Here is a 16,176-nt window from a genome sequence, read left to right as displayed (position 1 = left end):
GAGAATCTGTGCACGGCAATAGCAGCCCGATAATAACAATATTATTAGAGCCTGGAACCAATATATTATAGACACATTAAAAAAAAAAACAAACAACAACAACAAAACAACCAAACCAACCAAAAAAAAAACAACAAAACAACAAACAACCAAAAACCAAACCAAAACCAAAACCCACCATGTCGGTTGCCTTTGCTTCTGCTCGCCCAAGAGGCAAAGGGGAGGTCACCCAGCAAACTATCCAGAAGGTAAAAAAGCATGCTTTTATACAGACAATTTTAGACATGTATTCCCTCCATGCTCCTGTAGCCGAGGAAGGAGGGTTATTTTCTAGGGCGATCAGGGAAACTCGTGAATTGGCGAGGGCTGCAAAGATGGACAGCTGGAGAGAGGTGGGGGAAGGAGGAGGAGGAGGAGGTGGAACAAAGCAAAGGTGTTCAGATCACTGCAAAGAGAGAGCGAGAGAGGGACTTGGGGAGTGAAATGGGGATGGCACGTTATCCGCTGCTCGCAAAGGGGAGAAGGCTGCCAGTAATACGTGGGGGAATTGCGATACAATCTGCAAATATATGATTAATTTCTGATGGTGTGTCGGCTGCTGCCCTCCCTCCAGAAAAACAAACAACCACGAACCGTCAAAAATGAATTAAAATAGCGAGTTTGCAAGGGTTTTCTTTTGTATTTGGATGCAGAATTTTAGTCTCTCCGAAGATAGAGGGAGCACCGATCACTGATATTTTCCATATACTGTTATTATTGTGTGTATTATTAATATTATTATTTGTGATGTGTTTATTGTTGTTTACTGTCAAACAAAGGTTTTGAAGGGTTTTCTCTGGAGGGGAGATCTCCACATGGGTCTCATGTCGAGGCCAAAGCAGAGGGTTCCTAGTTGGGAAGTTATTGTTTCTGATGTGGCAGGATTGACAGCAGGGACCGTGCACACATGCCTGACACCCTGTCGTCCTGCGAAGGCAACGGGCAGTGAGGAGGAGGAGGCTGGAAATGCCCGTGCAGAAGATGCATGTTTTTGCTTTGGCTGCTATTTGTAATTTTTACTTTGCTGTATCTTTTGTGTGTTCCCCACCTCACAGGTGTTTTGCTCATGCAGAGGTGCAGGGTGGTGGACACACCGGGTGTGCGTTCCACACGGTCCATTCCAAACAGGGACCAGGGAAGAAGGGACATTGCTTACCCCATCATCCCTGGGGTTTGCAAACAAACCATGATCTGGTGCCAATTTCCGAATTCTTCTGGGGGAAAAAAACCCTCAGTGGAAGATTGTGACAGAACAGAGATTAAGACAGAACAAATTGTCAAAAGGGAGACTGAAGAGATGACTGGAATCTCAGGAGACTCTTCGGAAAGTCATCCCATTTTGTGTAGCTCTTGTAGCACCTGTAGTATTGTGAACCAATTCATTTCTAATGTAAAATCCACTAAATAAGTGGATATTTTTTTCTCTAACCTGGTTTGATTTGGGTTAGGACAAAATTTAATAACTGAGACAGTTTATAGCTAAAACCATGGCTGTGTCCACAGACAAAGGGCAGCCAAAGTATTCGGTTTGATTTTCAAACCCTTTTCTTTTTGCATATTCATAAACTTTATGGAAGCTTCAAAATGCTATTTCTTTACCAGTAATTTATAAAAAAAACATTTCCCACCTCAGGTGCATTTGCTGGCCTGTTTCTTCAGATCTGTTCATCAACGCTGGGCTGTTGGTGGTGTTTTGCTCTTGGGTGGTGATGCTGAGGAAGAGACTTGCAGGCACAGGGGCTGGGTGAGCTGCAAAGTCAAGTGTAGAAATGGGACAGTGGGAGAAGAAGTAGATGCTGGGCTAGGAACCCAAAAAGTCCTCAATGAAGTGAGCTTTTTCAAACACACGCCAATTCCACTGGAAAACAAGATTATTCTGATTTGTGTTCATAATATAGAAGCAGCTTATTTTTATTTCTTACCTTAATTTTGAGAAGTTATTCAAAGTACCAACTATTTCTAAAATAGTTTTAACACAGAGGAAACAAGAACTTTTGACAAGACAGCCGTGATGGTGATGCTTTAAAATAGTGGATCAAATAGCATTTCCAGGACAGTAGATTTCAGTTTCTCCTGTGTAATGGAGATCAGAACTCAGTTCTTTTTTCCTAGTGAGTTAAGAAAAGAGCTATTCCTGGTTCCTTTTTCAGTAAGCAAAACATTCTCTAGCTATTTGTAGAAGATATCTGTAATATTGCTTGGACTCTTGCTGTTGAATACGTGTCTTAACTGCATGCAAAAATATTGTCAGTGGAAACTGAAAAGGATGGGTTTATATTCTTTGCTAATTCTATGTACAGAATTTCCACTGATGCAGGTGAAAATTCTGTGTGACAATGAGTAAAGAGCGTGAGACAAAGAGCTGCACTGTGAATCAGGCAGGAGTATTTTCTCTTAAAATGATGTGCTGCACCTGGGTTGCCATGTGAGCAGAGAGATGCAGGAGGAACATGGATTCTTGACTGGCAGAGTTGTGCCTTTCCCTGTCAGCCCCAGGAGCACTGCCTGCCCTGGCAGCCACGGCCCCAGGGATCCCTGCAGGTTCCAGCAGCCAGAGCCTCTGATGGACAAGGGTGTCCTGCAAAGTTAAGAACAACTGGCTAATTACACGCAAGAAGCAGGACAAGCTGGGTTCTTTCAGGGAGTGACTTAGCCAGACTGCAAGTACATCAAAACAACTCTTCCACGCACTTGCCTATAATCTAGCCCTTTGTTTGCATCTGAATGAATCACAGATTTGTTCTGATCAGATCACATTCCTACACGGATTAATTCGCATCTAAGTCACACGAAAACATGTTATTCTTTCCTCAAGAGTTCTTCTGTCCTGATGAGGCAGTGGCTCAAAGGCCCAATCTTGCAAGCACACGCTAGCATTGGTCCCTACAACCCATATTACTCAGGGAGTTTTTGCCAGAGGCAAATCTAAATTTGTACCTACTGTTGTGATTTTTCCCTTCATTCACCTGCAGAAAGGTTGCTGCATCCACAGGAACGCTGGGAGAAAGAGACAAACTATTGTATTGAAAATTTTAAAGAAAAACAAAGGTTATTTTAAGCTTTTGATTGTATTGTAAGTTCATTAAATAAAGGTCAGTGGTCATTTTGTCCAGCAGGTCTGATCTTAGAACAAGACAATCATGAGAATTTATTGAATGAAGCAAGCTGGCAGCCACTGATACACATCAATTAACTGATACATAATTACTCTGTGTTTTCAGTTCAAGTCCTCCCTGTTCTGAACTACCCCAAAGGACATATAGGGATGTAGTTCTCTTACGTGTTGGTTCAGTAGATGCAGTAATGCAAATGTGATACCTCCTCAGGTTCAACAGTCTGTGCATGCTAGTCCTGTGCTGGAAAACTAGTGGGTTTAAATTGTTTGAAGGTACTTTCTTATTTGAAAGTCAACATGTTAGTAAATCTGATGTTTTGGAAAGGGTTGGGTGATGTTTTAGAATGAGGCAGAGGTATTTCAAAGTGAAAGTGTCTTCCTTCTTCACCACAGAAATCTAGATGTCATTTCAGGAGCAAAAAGGTAAGTCCATTAATACTTCTGTGCTGGGTGTTTCAACTAACTCCTTTACAGAGAATGATTCATAAATGAATGATTTGAAAAAGCACGATACTGTGGCTCAGTGAAGTCACATGTAGGTGCTTCGAAATATCCCAATGCAACAAAACTGCACAAAATAGCATCCACTGCCAAGAGGGATGAACGTGGAGTATCACAAAACTACAGGACTTTAATATGATTCTCACAATAATGTGTTTTGATCGTATTTCTTCTATGCAGATGCTAGACGAAAATCACCACCTAATACAGTGTATTATGGATTATCAGAGCAAGGGGAAAACTGCAGAATGTACTCAGTGAGTATTGTGAGTTTTGGAGTGTGTTAGAAATGTTTGATGTACTTTTTCCTCTAGAGCAGAACTATAAACAGTTATGATCATTGAGAGAATATTTAACTTCTTTTTTTATTATTATTATTCACTTTTATTAAGACATGTATATTGGTTTTGGAACAGAGATTAATTTTTTTTCCCAAAGTATTTTAGTATTTAAAATGTTTCTAACAGATCATTTATTACAATAATTGTAAAAAATTATTACTATTAGATCACTTGTTCTGTGAAGACTCATCAAATACAAGTAGAATAAGGGCACAAAGTTAACACATTTTCATCAGAAAGTAATTAAATGTTAAAAAAAAATAGCAATGTGATTATCTGTGGCTAAAACATTATGCATGTAGACATGCCTGTTTGTGTCACTACTTAATTCCTAATCTTGAAAGCAAAATGCTTTTATAAACCTTAGGGGTTAAATCCCAGTCAGGAAGGATAGCTAGTCTGCTCCATGGAAGGTCAAGTTATGGGGCCAAACCCAGAAAGCTGAGCTTCAGAAACGCTGTCTAAAAAAAGAGACCTTTGCTAGAGAAGTCATGTCACTATTCTGGCTTCATTTTTGCTACTTTCCCCCTTTTCCAGCCCTTTCCCCTTCTCCAAAGAAAACTCATGCTATAAAAGCAGTTTCTCTTGCCTTTTTGGAACCCTCCCTGTTCCCAAAAGTTTGACCCCTTGCTCAGTGGCACAGCTGTTGGTTTTCTTCTGGATGCTTTCTTGTTCTTTATGATGAGCTTTTCCAGTTTATGGATAACTGTGGAGAAGCATAAATATTCTGGTGGTGCTTACTTGCCCAAACACTCCAGTTACAGCACTCATGAAAAAAAACCTGCTCTTCTCAGTTTGTTGGCAGGGCAAACAGGTTTTGGTTTTTGAAGTTCTGGGATTTCATAACTACTAAGACCCTCCATTCTGTGATAAACAGAGGGAGAAAAAGTGGCCAATTTTTAGAGCAGCTGCCTGGGTGTCAGAAGTCACAGACTGAGGTCCTAGCTTCACAGTTGACTCAAAGTGCTCTCAAAGGAGAGTGTATTTTACCTCCCCCTTCCCCCAGGTCTACCCATTTGTAAAAGAGGTGTTGAACACACTTACGCTTGATGAAAAAGCATGATAGCACAGATACAGGTCATTACTGTTAATATTTATTATGACAGATGAAAAGTCAGCTAATATAATTTAACTAATTATTTGTAAATAACAGCAAAAAATAATAATTTTGAATTTTCTGTATTTTGAACCCATTCCAAATAAACTTTACTCTTTATTCTGTAGATACCAACAAATCCTGCACAGAAACCTGGTTTACTTGGCAACAATAGCAGATTCTAACCAGAATATGCAGTCTTTGCTTCCTGCTGTAAGTACCAGTGCAACCATCAGATAAATTCACTATGACAGAGAGAAATGGGGAAATGTTCTTTGATTCTGTTTCTGGTCACTGTCAAGAACATATTCTTGCTGAACAGATTGATTCCGGAGGTATCACACATAACACAGAATATAGCTTAGCTCCATGCTTGACAAAGGTCAGTTTGTCAACACACTTCTACACCATCTTTGCTCAGGCATGTCCTCTCAGCAGTTGTGTTCTGACCAGCACAACATGCAAGTACAGAACTGACACAGAATCATGGAATCACAGAATTGTCAGAGTTGGAAGGGACCTCTAGAGATCATCCAGTCCCACTCCCCTGCTAAAGCAGGATCCCCTGGAGCACATCACTCAGGTCTGCATCCAGGCAGGTCTTGAATACCTCCAGAGAAGGAGACTCCCCAGCCTCTGTGGGCAGCCTGTCCCAGGGCTCTGTCACCCTCACTGTGAAGAAGTCTTTCCTCATATTTAAGTGGAACTTCTTGTGTTCCAGTTTGTACCCCTTGCCCCTCATCCTGTCACTGGGAACTACTGAGCAGAGTCTAGCTCCATCCTCCCTGCACCCACCCTTTAGATACTTGTAGGCATTAATAAGGTCTCCCTTCAGCCTTCTCTTCTCCAGGCTAAAGAGTCCCAGCTCTCTCAGCCTTTCCTCATAAGAGAGATGCTCCAATACTGACTCTATTATAAATCTTTATATATATTATAATAAAAATAATATTATAAATATTATAAAATTATAAATTTTAAGATCTTCACTGTGCTGCCTGCTGGCTTCTCTATGTCATGCTGAATGTCACTCACACGTAGTAGTCAAATGAAGAAATGTTTGTGCCAGCCAGCCCAGAAAGTGAGGGAAGCACAGCTTGAAGTTCAGGCAGTTTTCAGTCACACAGGGTAATTTGTGGGGGGGTTATTCTTGTTCTAATTAAAACCTAACAAAAAATTTGCTTCTCCTTGTTACTTGCAGCCACCAACGCAAAACATAAACTTGGGCCCAGGAGGAATGACTCAGAGTGCATCCAACCAATCTCTCCATTCACAGAGCAACCTCAGCGACGCGATTGGGACGGGCCTTCCTCCTTCCTCCCTCATGCAGAGCCAGATTAGCAATGGTGAGCTCCAGGCCCCTCTGTGCTGCTTTGCTGTTGCTTGGCAACAAAATCATTAATGCAGAATATACTTCCAGAGCTGTGAAAGTCCTCTCCTAATTCACCTTTCAGGCATATGGGGATTTCAGGCACATGCTGAAGCCATCACAAAATGGCTACAGTCAGTAATGATGTTGGCTTCCGCAAGGACTCCAGTCCACTTAGTGTTTCTATTGGGGGAATTAAAAACATTGACAGGAAAAAAATAAAAAATAAAAAAAAAGGACAATGAAAATCACCAAGTAGAGACACATCCAAATCTCACTAAGAAAAATGATATATTGTGGAATTTTTCTCTTGAGGGTGTGGGGTTGGCCGGGGTAAAATGGAATTACTTGCATGACTGACTGTAGAACCAAGCCTTTAAATTGCACAGACCTCCTAGGACACATGCCTTCTCAAAACTAATTGGGTGCTGCATCAGTCTTTGTGCTCTACAGGAGCTTGCAGAGATTGTACTAAATAACCAATGAGTTTGTGCAGACATTTCGTAGAAATAACATAATGTACTTTGTTTCTTTTATTTGTGCAATGAAAAACTAATTGAAAGACAATTTTATTTTTTTTTACTGTGCATTTTATAGTATGAATAATCTGTCTATTTAGTTTGTAGTTCATAGTTATTTAGTCAGTTCTTGTTTCTGTGGGTCTTTCCCAGTGACACAGAGAGAAAACAGTTTCTATAAATAGAAATATCTGATTGTAAAATCACAGACCTTGGCAGGGGACCCACAAGCAGATGCAAGCCATGAAATTACTTCTGACTTTTAAAAAATCTATTTGTGGCCAAGCTGATAGTACCTTTGAAACTAATAAATGCAACTTTAAGCAGTTACAGCTTGTAAAATGAACTTTTTAAAGTTATCTAGGCCTCCTTTTTGAAAGATGTATTGCCTGGTATAAGTATTATAATAATGCAGTCAAAACTTTGTGATCTGGTGTTGCACAAGGAGAAGTTTCAGCTTCATGAGACAAAGCTGGTGCAAAACACAGGGCTAGATCTCTGTGGTGCTATATTGACCTGGCTCCACTGATTTCAGCAGAGCTTCTCTTTATCTCTTGCTGAAAATGCTGCTTGCCTGTCTCCATCAGAGGAAAATATAACACTCTACAGCAAATTTTCTCATTTTGATGTCTATAAGATTAAGAGTAATTAGTGAGGTAGCAGAGTACTAAGAGAATTAAACACCTTTTTCAGAGGCTGCAGATACACTTAATAACTGTGAATTAAAATATCGTTATCTAAACATTACAGTGTAATTTTATCTCTTCTAGAGATTCTTGCATGTCTTCCATTCTATCTAAATTAATTTATATTGACAACCATACAGCTGAATTTAGACAGACAACACTACCCATTATCATAATTTAGATGGTAACAATTTAGATGGTCCTTATTTTAAAGACCAGATTCTCCCCAGTTTTAGTTACCTAACAGCAATAGAATTTTTGCAAATAAGTATACTGCCTGGTAAGCAGGATGGTAAACTCAAACCCAGGGTGTTAACTGGAGCAGTCTGAAAATTGCATGCAGTGCTGTTGGAAAGGGAGTACCTTAACAACAGGGATTATATGGTGACTTGGAAAATTTACCCTCCAAAAGTCTGAGGTACTTTTGGTCAAACTTCAGGAAAGGGAGAGTCAGGCTTGTCCTCTGAGGAGAAGGGTCCCTTGGCACTGCCTGAGCCACCGCTAAGGGCAGAGGAACCTGATGGATAGAGCAAAGTGTTTCTCAGCCACTGCAGTGCCTTCCCAATGCCACCATCTGTGTGCAGGGGGAAGAGGAGTCGACAACAGGACAGGAGGAAGGAAAGGACAAAAGTTTCCAGAATCCATGTGTTTACTGAAGTATCTGAAATCACTGGCATTTGTTGATTCTGCTGCCTGTGGCCTGTGAGGAGCTGGTTGCAGGGCATTGCTGCTGATTTTGTTCTTCCTCTCTGCAATTCTGTACTTGGCTGCCAGGAAGAGGAAGGTCCTTCTAACTATGTAGTAGGCAGTTTTAATTTGTCTGTAGATAACAAGGTATTTTAATAATGAGAATTTTTGTTTTGTTCCGCTTTGCCTCATCTTAAGGTATTTTAGAAAGGCCACGAGGGCTTTAATGCTCGCTGTACATTGCCAATAATAGCACAGATTTTCTTGTTGCTCTCTTTAATTTTTCTAGGTCCTAACCACGTGTCTATGCAGCAGTCAGGCCAGAACACTATGCCCACGACCTCTCTGAGTATGACTGTCAGCAGTCATGGAACTGGGCCTGGCTATAGCCATACAGTGCCTGCATCTCAGAATGTGCCAATGCAAGGCCAGGGCTCCATCGGCAGTTACGTCTCTCGAACAAACATCAACATGCAGTCTAATCCAGGTAAACTCCCTCTTCCTCCTTCTGGGCCAACTGGACTTTTTCAGTGACCTCAAAGGTTTACCACACAGGAATTTTTCTGTAAATATTTTCTGTAGACAGTGACTGACATACAAGGGGGAAAGATGGCTTTAAGACATCTCTGAATTTCAGGGTGTCAGACACCAGTGTAAGTCAGAGCAGTTCCAGACTTGCTTTAACTGACACCATGGTTAGCAATGAGTTTGGGGACAGGAGGGCCAGCTAGAAGGGCAGCAGCACTATCTGACAGCCTCTGGCAGAAAATCCCACAGCTGTGGGAGGGGTCTGAGAAGCACCTTTATCCTGGCTGAAAGTGCCTGCCAAAGAGTTTTACACATTTACTGTTTGCACATTACTACCCCTTTTCTGTTATTTTATTGATAATTCCTCCTGTTTGCAGGGCATAGAGAGAGACTAGCAGACAACTCAGAATTAATCTCTTAATTTGTAAAAATGTTTGCTATTGAATGTCCAGTGCTTACGAATTCTTTCCAGCAATATGAAATTTAGGGATCAAATAAATCCTAGAAAGTCAGTTTATTTAAATTGTATAATCATCAGGTATATAGTAAGAGAGAAGTAGAAGAAAGAGTTGATTAGAAAAGAAATGCAGCAACAAATTAGTCAGGAGGTAGAGACGAACAAATATTAGTTCTTATTTCTTTCTTTCATCCTACTGTAATAATGATTACATAGTAATGATTGTAATGTAATAATGATTATTTTAAATAAACTAACAATAACCAAGGCTAGATGTATTTTTAAATGCCTGACCAAAGCAATTGGCAAGAACTGACCATGTAATAACATCCTTTCTGGATTACAGTGCAGGAGAGTTAAATACATGTCATAGGAAAACATCTCCCCCTGTGGAAAATTCACAGAATGATCAGGATGTGTGTTAGTTGAAGGTCCAAAGAAACTAGGGAGAGAACTGCCAAATCCTTTTAGAAAACAATGTTTTCCATGTGCATTGTAGTCTCCATGATGCACCAGCAAGCAGCAACATCACACTACAACTCAGCACAAGGAGGGAGCCAGCACTACCAGGGACAGACCTCCATTGCCATGATGAGTCAGAGCAACCAAGGCAACAGTATGATGGGCCAGCGGCCCATGGGCCCCTACAGAGCTTCGCAGCAAGGTAAAATCTATTCTTGGGTCACTGAAAGAATTATTATTAGATTGATGATGTTCGGCCCATCCTGTGGGGCAGGTGAGTCAACCGAATTTCCAAGTCATGTTTCTGAACAGGGAATCCCATTCTCCCACAGGAGATCTCGAGCAGTGGAAGCATCGTGACGATCAGATGAACACTAATCTATTTTCAAGATTTATCTATTTAATTATTTCAGGTGTTTAGAAAGATAATTCTGTCTAAAAGGGATCATATGTCTCTAAAGAAAAGATGAACAATTTGATACACAGCTCACTCAAGCCACTGGGAATCTTTTCAGTTCTTTCAAATGGTATTGGATCAGCTGTAACATGGCACAGTTAACAAGAAACACATTTCTGCAAAGAAGATATAGTTTGCCAGCAATTAGTATGAAAAATTAGGCCAAGGAAAGAAAAACACCAGAGGATAACTACCATGCTCTAAGACCTCTCTGGAAAAAGTTCTAAGAGGTAATAAAGCTGCTAGACTGATTCTAACATAAATTGAATTTTGCCAAGAAACAATTTAACACATTAATTAAAATATACTTAATTCTGACTGTGTTCTTGGGCATGGAATACCTTTCTGGGCTTTCTAATAACTCAGATTAGAAGATGAATTATAGCCATCACTTTAGGTATTGCTACAGAAGTGACTAGGTTCAGGATATATTACTGACTGTTGCATAATTTCAATTTTAACCAGCTTCTTCTGAAAATACAGCCTTATCTCCTTTTCAAATAGAGCTTTATCTCCTTTTTTCAATTGGAACATCTTTCAAACTGCTCTCAACATAGGTAGCTTGTTTACTTATCCAAGTATAAAGGCTGTTTTCTTAAAGAAATACTTAAGTAAGAAAAACCCCCAGAGGCTCAGTTTGCTCTCTCTTGCCTTTGCCTTGCAGGTTCCTCGCAGCAGTACATGGGTCAGGAGGAATATTACAGTGAACAGTACAGCCATGGCCAAGGCTCCTCAGAACCTATGAATCAGCAATACTATCCAGATGGTAATTCCTCTGAGCTGCAGACACTGTGGTACTGATGAACTGCAGACCAGCATGACTGCCACATCCAAGGACATGGCAAACCCATTGGGATTCATTTCCAATTTAAGTGCTAGAAAATTCACATGCCAAAGCATGGGAGCCTGGCACACAAACACAAGCATCAGTGCACACTGCTGTCCTGACAGCTTCAAAAAGAGCACAAAGCCAAGTTTGGATTAGTAAATGCAAGAGATTTTATGCATAGATGTCTGACCTCCTATCTAAGGGGTCTGTATTTCCTCTTAGCCTCATCTTTGTGCATAAGTGGCTTCATAATATGTCATTCACCAGTATCTCTCTGTATTAACAACATATCTGATCTCTCTGTGTTAATATATCTCTTATATTAACAAGGTATCTGATACATTTTTGCAATTCCTTGTAGGACATGGTGATTATGCCTATCAGCAGTCATCCTATACTGAGCAGAGCTATGACAGGTCATTTGATGATTCTACACAACACTATTATGAAGGAGGTAGGAAAATATATTGGCAATCTCTGTAAAAGAAAGCTCTAATCCCCTAAAATACCAATGAAATGCTTATAAAAAGGTAAAATATAACTTGCAATTCCTGCATCACTAACTGCAATTTGGCTATTACTATTATTAGGACTGTCCAGGAAATGGAAGTTAGCTGTGTGTAGCCTTTTTTATACCAAGATTATATGAGACTGCACACAGAGTGTATCATGCCAGTGACTGTGATTGTTTGTTTGTTTGTTTGGTGATGTCTATAAGTAAACAACTCTCTTCTATTAAAAACAAACTAACTAACAAACGATAAAGAAATAAACATCCGGATTGGCAAAATGCAATAATTGTTTTTGAAAAGAATACTTGTCTGTGAGTTCCAGATGCCTTTTTTTTTCCTTATGATTTGCATGTACAGTGCTGTGTATCTGCCTCATCTGTAACCAAACGATTTCGATTTTCCCCTCCTCAGGCAATTCTCAGTACAGCCAGCAGCAGGCAGGCTACCAACAGGGAGCCGCACAACAGCAAACATACTCCCAGCAGCAATACCCTAATCAACAAAGTTACCCGGGACAGCAGCAAGGATACGGTAAGAAGACTATCACTAACCAGTCAAGTGTTTGCAGCATTTCATTCTGATGCCTCCATTCCTAAGATAAAATATGCTGTAAACTCTTTTCTTGGTTAGCCTTTGACATCCCCACACCAACACCAGGCAAAGAGCATGTGAAGGGATTCTGGGCAGGAACATGCATTAATTAGTACAGCACTGCTTTCCACACTGCTCTTTTCCATCCTGAATCCGTCTCTCTTTGGAAAGAAAGTTAGAAAATACACTTCTGCCTTATTTTGACTTCCTGGTGAATGTTGGTAGGAGGTGGCTGCCTGGATTCTCAAACCTCTTACACATCTAATAGTTCTGCAGCTGACACGGGAAAATAACATCAACAGCGCAGAGAATCACTATTCCCTCACTTAGAATTCTTGGAGCAGGACAGGAGTTTAATTCCCTGGTGAGGGACTGAGGCAGAAGGAAGAAAGTGGAAGTCATCAAAAGAATCTGAGCTTGATGGCTGCCTTTGAGTGTTCTGGTCTACTCAAACCAGACATATTCTGTGAAATTAAACCCAAAATTGAGTTTATAATGTTAAAATCTGGCCTCCTCTTTGTTAAAGGTTCTTCTTCATAAAAATCCACCAATATTGCCAAAAAAGTAAATGCATATAGCAGTCTATACAAACTATGTAGTCCCAAATAAAAGGAAATCAATATTCCTGTGCAATTGTATGGCTGATTTAGACGTGTTTTTTTTAATTATTCCTATATGCAAGAGAGTTCTTAGATTGTCTGGTCAGCAGTGCTCATGGTGGCATAGACAGATTAAATAGGAAGTTAAACATCCAATTGTTACTAAAATAAAGGCCAGGTAGTTTGCATACAGGTAATAATTGAGCTATGGCAATACAAATTTCAGAGGCAGATCTCTTAACAGTGAGCTGAAGTTAACACTGCTGCAACTATTTCATTATTAGTTCTAGGCAAAATTTACTAGCAGTTCATACTAGCAGACCTTGCTTTGTACCATCATGTTTTACATGAACTCCTTCAAGCAAATCAAGCCTTAGTAACAGATTTTGCTGTCTTAGGTCCTGCACAAGGAGCCTCTTCACAGTATTCCAGCTACCAACAAGGACAGGGGCAGCAATACGGGAGTTACAGAGCTTCTCAGACAGGCCCATCTGCTCAGCAGCAGAGGCCTTATGGCTATGAGCAGGTAAATTGTCTAAATCTCTGCTATGAACAAGCAGATTTTCCTGTTAGCTCCGCAAAAATCTATCTGATCATTCGGTGCAGAAATGTTGGTGATACTTCAGTGTGTCTTTCAAAATTTATAGACCAAAATAAATGGTCTAATTAACTGTTTGTAAATCTCTGATACATGATTCTCCAACATTTTAATTTATCTTTTTTTTCTTTTTATTTTCTCTTTTCCTTTTTTTTTTAACAGGGACAATATGGAAATTACCAGCAATAAAAGGATACGATCCCGTGCCAGATTCATTTCAATAGTATCTTCATCTTTTGAACTGGGTGTACAGGCAGTTTTGATTAATTGTAATATGTTGGTTACCCCGTAGCACAAAGCAGCGTCTGTATGTGAACAGTGTTCATTTCATGCTGGGTATGAAGCAGTGCACTACTGGTAACAAGACAATGCTTTAATGGTTTGATATTTGGTGCTGTGTATAGTACTGTATGTTGATACAATGCAGAAGTTTTTCATTTGCCCCCTTCTCCCCCTCCTTGCCCCATTCTTGGTGTTTCTAAATAGCTTTAGTATCGTTTGATCACAGTTGTGCCCCGTTCTGGAAAGCAGCCAGGGTTGTTCTGCAGTCTGGCTCCATACAAAGCCACCCAGGCATATCTCAGTCCAGGGCAGTATCCTGTGGTAGGTTATTGATCTTTTTTTAAACTGAATGCATTGGAGATTACCTGCCAGCCTCTGAAATCCGTGAGTCTTAACCTTCCTTCTTAGTAATAAGGGGATGGATACACGTGGGTACATTCCTTTTGTGAAGACAGCTCTTTGCTATATGTTAAAAATACAATTTACTGCAATACCTGCCAGGGCTAGCTACCCGAGTCTTATCATTCAATAACCTGAGTAAGTGCATATTTTGGTTTTACAAAGTACAGAAAGAGGATCTCAATCTTGTATTCAAGGAAATTATAATCACTAGAGGCACCTTTGATATATCCATGTAAATGAAGGTTTTTCTGTTGTGGAAAGAAAAATAGAAGGGAGCTGTGAGATCTGCCTGCTAGATGTCAATACTGCTTCATGTTGTGCTTAGCTGAGGAAAACACCTGGCAACACTCCCGTCTTAAATACACTACTCCAAATTTTATAGCTCCCATTATACATTTTCATGCCAAATTTCACAAGCAGGTGGCTGGCATCCTGCTTTATTTCTGATTCTGCCATTGTCCTTGTTCAGATTTCCCAGCAAGTATTATAACCATAAATATTGTCAGTGTTTTTCGTCTGTTCTTCCAGCTCATCATCACTTTTATTTTTTCTCTTTCAGCTTGACTGAAATAGTTCAGAAGTAAAAGGGAAAAAAACCACACCATCTGGATTGCAGATAAGCTACTAAATTCAGTTTTAATTGTGAAACAATATTATGCATATAGAGAGGGAAAATATTAATAGGGTCAACCAGTGAGAGAATACCTGTAGAGAAAGAATTTAGGAATAAAAAATAGTGGAATGTAAAAGTCAGTATGAACAATGTAAGTCACTTCTATTCAGTTTTACATGTTCTTATAAAATGTTGAAAAAAAAGCACTTATAAAGTGCTTATGTAAGTGCTGAACAAAATACCACATCCAAATTTCTCTGAGACAAAAGGTTAGGATGATTATTCTCCATGGGCATTTTTTTAACACAAAATTAACTGCAGAATTATTATATAAAATAAATATACCCTCTGTAGGATTTTCTCCTTTTCTTTGACTGAACTGATGTATTTATGAGACTTCAAGTTCTAGTAGTTTATATTTTGAAAAAAACAAGGCCAGGAGGAAAATAAAAGATTTCTCAGTTCATTACTTTTTTTCCTGTAGAGGAAAATCTTTACTGGACAACTGGAGTTTACTATTAAATGTTGTCCAAGCACTGCCCTTGCTACATTAAAATAATTTAAATTACTGATAAAATAGAAGACATTTTTCATTCAGTTCTTATTTTTCTCATCTTTCCTGCTGGTGTTTTCATACAAAGAAAAATACTCTCAAATAGTAAGGAACAGAAAGGAAGTAAGATTGCTTTCTCTGCAACGTATTAGTATTACAGGTAGCCAGAAGAATGCAATATTGCTCTTTGCCAGCTTGGAAATATGCCTTTTATGTGGTTTTAGAAAGTGCTGAAATCCTTCTGAGAGAATATGAACAACGCTTGAAATGAAACAGCAACATTACATCAATCTGAAATGTCTTACATTAAGAACTTCTTGAATGTTGTGTATATAATGTATTGAAAAAGCACTTTGGAAATAGTTTGTACATTTATTTCCTAATTTATACATGATTTTTTTTTTTGGTGTTAATATTTCTAATTGTTAATAACAAAATGTTTATTTAATGTGTTGTCCATTTTTATGTATCAATGTGGAAACAAAGTGATGCCAGCATTTTGACTTCTTCCATTAATTGTATAATTTTCTGTTTTGTAATTCAGAATGCTTGGAAATTGTTTAGGTTAAATATTATCTGAACATGGAGTTGGTGGTACTTCTCTTATGACAGACTCTTGAATGGAAACAACAGATAAAGGGAGATTCTTCTGAGTTGCAGCTTCCCCCCCTGCTTCTCTGCTGCACTTGATAGATAATTATGTGTGACAAAAGCTTATCCCAGCTTTCAAGTTATTTGATAGGCAAAGATCAAACGCTCTGCGTGCGCAGTGGTTGTGCCTAACGAACAGATCCCCTCACAGCGCGGCGAGGGGCCGTGCGGCTGCGGGAGGGCTCCTCGGGGGCCGAGGGACCCCCCATCAGTCACCCAGAGCCGGGACCCCCCGCTCAGTGCACCCAGAGCCGGGACCCCCCGCTCAGTGCCCCCGCACGGCCGCTCTCGGA

The 16,176-nt window shown here is 39.7% G+C and overlaps 2 protein-coding genes across 2 annotated transcripts in view; both read left to right on the top strand.

Annotated features, from left to right (window-relative positions):
- The first annotated feature begins 175 nt into the window (after nucleotides 1-175).
- SS18L1 (synovial sarcoma translocation gene on chromosome 18-like 1) lies at nucleotides 176-13,571 on the top strand. The gene is made up of 11 exons (XM_009998622.1): nucleotides 176-248; nucleotides 3,836-3,912; nucleotides 5,221-5,305; nucleotides 6,291-6,435; nucleotides 8,639-8,836; nucleotides 9,834-9,998; nucleotides 10,918-11,019; nucleotides 11,444-11,536; nucleotides 12,006-12,125; nucleotides 13,183-13,310; nucleotides 13,545-13,571. Exons 1-11 carry the CDS (start codon nucleotides 180-182, stop codon nucleotides 13,569-13,571), a joined length of 1,209 nt encoding a protein of 402 aa, XP_009996924.1. The 5' UTR covers nucleotides 176-179.
- A 1,250-nt stretch (nucleotides 13,572-14,821) lies between these two features.
- MTG2 (mitochondrial ribosome-associated GTPase 2) overlaps nucleotides 14,822-16,176 on the top strand; it is a 6,621-nt gene continuing 5,266 nt past the window's right edge. The window contains exon 1 of the mRNA XM_009998738.1: nucleotides 14,822-14,830. Within this exon, the coding sequence (XP_009997040.1) occupies nucleotides 14,822-14,830 (9 nt within the window). The remainder of the gene's footprint in view (nucleotides 14,831-16,176) is intronic.

The sequence above is a fragment of the Chaetura pelagica genome, unplaced genomic scaffold, assembly GCF_000747805.2.
Source record: "Chaetura pelagica isolate M959 unplaced genomic scaffold, ChaPel_1.0 scaffold275, whole genome shotgun sequence".
In the NCBI taxonomy this organism is placed as follows: Eukaryota; Metazoa; Chordata; class Aves; order Apodiformes; family Apodidae; genus Chaetura; species Chaetura pelagica.
Note: the sequence above shows the minus strand (reverse complement) of the source record. Positions and strands in the feature narration are given on the sequence as shown.